Source organism: Haematobia irritans, chromosome 5 (genome assembly GCF_050003625.1).
Source record: "Haematobia irritans isolate KBUSLIRL chromosome 5, ASM5000362v1, whole genome shotgun sequence".
NCBI lineage: Eukaryota > Metazoa > Arthropoda > Insecta > Diptera > Muscidae > Haematobia > Haematobia irritans.
In genome coordinates, this window is record NC_134401.1 from 14,735,430 (window position 1) to 14,738,724 (window position 3,295).

The window sequence follows — 3,295 nt, forward strand, 5'->3', positions numbered from 1 at the left end:
TCTAGAAAAATAAAATTTTGACAAAATTTTTTAGAAAAATAAAATGTTGCAAAATAAGACTGTTTCTTGATGAGGCGGGAAGTTTCTTACCAGAAATAGATCCTAAGGACCTGTGGTGGTTATATTCTGCAATGCCTTAGCAACATACGGTTTGATCACGAACTGATGATTCTGGGACTAATAACTAAGAAGACATTATGGTGGAGTCCGGACGACTGTAAAATTCTACCAAAAATTTTAGATTTTCTTCTATTTGGTAGATTAGTAGAAATCTTTATGGTTTGGTAGATTTTGCAGAATATTCCTCTACTTCAAAAATTTTCTATAGAAATACAATTTGACAAAATTTTCCATAAAAATAAAATTTTGACTAAATTTTCTAGGGAAACAAAATTTTCTATAAAAATAAAATTTTGACAAAATTTTCTAGAGAAATAAAATTTTGACAAAATTTTCTCTATAAATAAATTTTTGACAAAATGTTCTATAAAAATAAAATTTTGACAAAATTTTCTAGAGAAATAAAATTTTGACAAAATTTTCTAAGGAAATAAAATTTTGTCCAAATTTTCTAGGAAAATTAAATTTTGACAAAATTTTCTATAAAAATAAAATTTTGACAAAATTTTCTAGAGAAATAAAATTTTGACAAAATTTTCTCTATAAATAAATTTTTGACAAAATTTTCTATAAAAATAAAATTTGGACAAAATTTTCTATAAAAATAAAATTTTGACTAAATTTTCTAGAGAAATAAAATTTTGACAAAATTTTCTAGAGAAATAAAATTTTGACAAAATTTTCTAGAGAAATAAAATTTTGACAAAATTTTCTATAAATAAATTTTTGACAAAATTTTCTAGAGAAATAAAATTTTGACAAAATTTTCTATAGAAATAAAATTTTGACAAAATTTTCTAAGGAAATAAAATTTTGTCCAAATTTTCTAGGAAAATTAAATTTTGACAAAATTTTCTCGAGAAATAAAATTTTGACAAAATTTTCTATAGAAATAAAATTTTGACAAAATTTTCTCGAGAAATAAAATTTTGACAAAATTTTCTATAGAAATAAAATTTTGACAAATTTTTCTAGAGAAATAAAATTTCGACAAAATTTTCTAGAGAAATACAATTTTGACAACATTTTCTAGGGAAATTAAATTTTGACAAAATAAGACTGTTTCTTGACGAGACAGGAAGTTTCTTACCCGAAATAGATCTTAAGGACCTGTGGTGGTTATATTCTGCAATGCCTTAGCAACCATCTCAGTACACACGGTTTGATTACGAACTGTGAACGAGGAGATTTAGGCACTAAAAACTAAGAAGACATTCTTCTCTCTGATTTCGAGCAACACGGGCAGCATGAGCAACACGGAACGCACTTTCATCATGGTCAAACCCGACGGTGTCCAAAGAGGACTCGTGGGCAAAATCATCGAGCGCTTCGAACAGAAGGGCTTCAAATTGGTTGCCATGAAATTCATGTGGGCTTCCAAGGAATTGTTGGAGCAACATTATGCTGATTTGTCGGCTCGTCCCTTCTTCCCCGGATTGGTGAGCTACATGTCATCTGGCCCTGTTGTACACATGGTTTGGGAAGGTTTGAATGTTGTCAAGACCGGCCGTCAAATGTTGGGTGCCACTAACCCCGCTGACTCCATGCCTGGAACCATCCGTGGTGATTACTGCATTCAAGTTGACCGTAACATTATCCACGGCTGTGATGCTGTTGAATCTGCCAACAAAGAAATTGCCTTGTGGTTCAATGAGAAGGAGCTTGTTAACTGGAAGCCCGCTGCCGTTGACTGGGTTTATGAATAAATTATAAATATTCCATCAACACAAGTACATTCATTGCTACTGGACGGCAAGTTGTATATCAACGGAGAAAAAAGTAGCAGCATTTCGGGATATAGTTTATAAGAATAAATGTAAAGCTATGCTTTGAAAAACGAAAATTCCATAACATTATGGTGGAGTCCGGACGACTGTAAAATTCTACCAAAAATTTTAGATTTTTTTCTGTTTGGTAGATTAGTAGAATTCTTTGTTTTGGTAGATTTTGCAGAATATTCCTCTCCAACTAAGAGGTACTTCAAAAATGTTGACAAAATTTTCTAGGGAATAAAGTTTGCTCTGTCTCTCTAAGAGAATTGGAATTTGCCATCGGAAATTACCCATAATCACACTACAATGATGCAACATTCAATATATTTGATATTATACGGAATAATGGCATGGCAAGGAAGCGCCAAAAGAAGGATTGTATGCGAAATCCTTTCAAACTTAAGTGAATCTCAATGCAGACACACGTAAGATCGATTACAAAATATTTGTCGGATAAAAGCTATTACAGATGCCACTGCCATTGCCACATCGAAATAACGAATGAGGTAGTCAGTAGTTTGCGCTTCTGTTACAATGCAACGCATTCTCGGAACTGATGGCAGCGATGTGCGTCGTTTTTTTTTTTGGCTATTGGTGTGGCATCTCCTATAGTCCTATACGAAGTGTCAATAGCATGACGTTGTATGATAGAAGCGTTTTTGCAAAAAAAAAAGCAAACACCTTCAAACTGAGGAAATTGGAAAATTGGCAATAAGTTTGAATTTTCATGGAATACAATAAACGCGCTAAGACATTTTTATTGTAACCTACACGCGGGGAAAATTACTTGGTTTCAGAGCTTGTCACCTTCAGTTAACCCTACTCCAGGGTGGTAAAGTCCCTGAAATCTGTCTTTTATATAATTTTAAATATGATGATTTATCACTTCCTGTACCAGAATTGCCACCATAACTCAATACTAAATACAATATTGAAACCCTGGGCAGAGTCGGTCGTTTAAAGGCCATAATTCGAGCCAAAGGTAAGCAATTCGAACAAATCTAAACTGATTACAAAATTTTATGTTATTTCCAAAATTCTATGCTTTTGAGCAAAAAAATTAAAGAAATGTAGCGCTTTACTTTATTGTATTCATACTTACTTGTCCCATGGAGAGATAGCCGTGCTTGTCGATTAAAGTGTGCCGGATAATGGCTCCACTTGCCCTCCTGCATCCAGTAGGTGTAGCTCTCTTCCTCGAGTTCGAAGTTGATGATTAAAATGTCTTTTAATTTTCATTTTATTATCAACGTGTCCTTCATAATATTCTACTCCTAGGAGCTCCAACAACAACTGCAGCTCCATAGGTTATTAGATGAAGAATAATGACTACCTCCCTGCGCTTAGGGATTTCTTTGTCAGCAGGAATCTGAAACTTTATGCTCCTAAATCGACGGCAAAAA

At 32.9% G+C, this 3,295-nt stretch overlaps 1 protein-coding gene across 1 annotated transcript; it reads left to right on the forward strand.

Moving 5' to 3' along the window:
- The first annotated feature begins 1,338 nt into the window (after positions 1-1,338).
- Positions 1,339-1,963, forward strand: LOC142240037 (nucleoside diphosphate kinase-like). Its single transcript, XM_075311759.1, has one exon. It carries the CDS (start codon positions 1,368-1,370, stop codon positions 1,824-1,826), a length of 459 nt encoding a protein of 152 aa, XP_075167874.1. The 5' UTR covers positions 1,339-1,367; the 3' UTR covers positions 1,827-1,963.
- The last annotated feature ends 1,332 nt before the right edge of the window (positions 1,964-3,295 follow it).

What these genes read in the sequence shown, in the direction of transcription:
- LOC142240037 (XM_075311759.1), top strand. Translation starts at nt 1,368, where the DNA reads ATGAGCAACACGGAACGCACTTTCATCATGGTCAAACCCGACGGTGTC.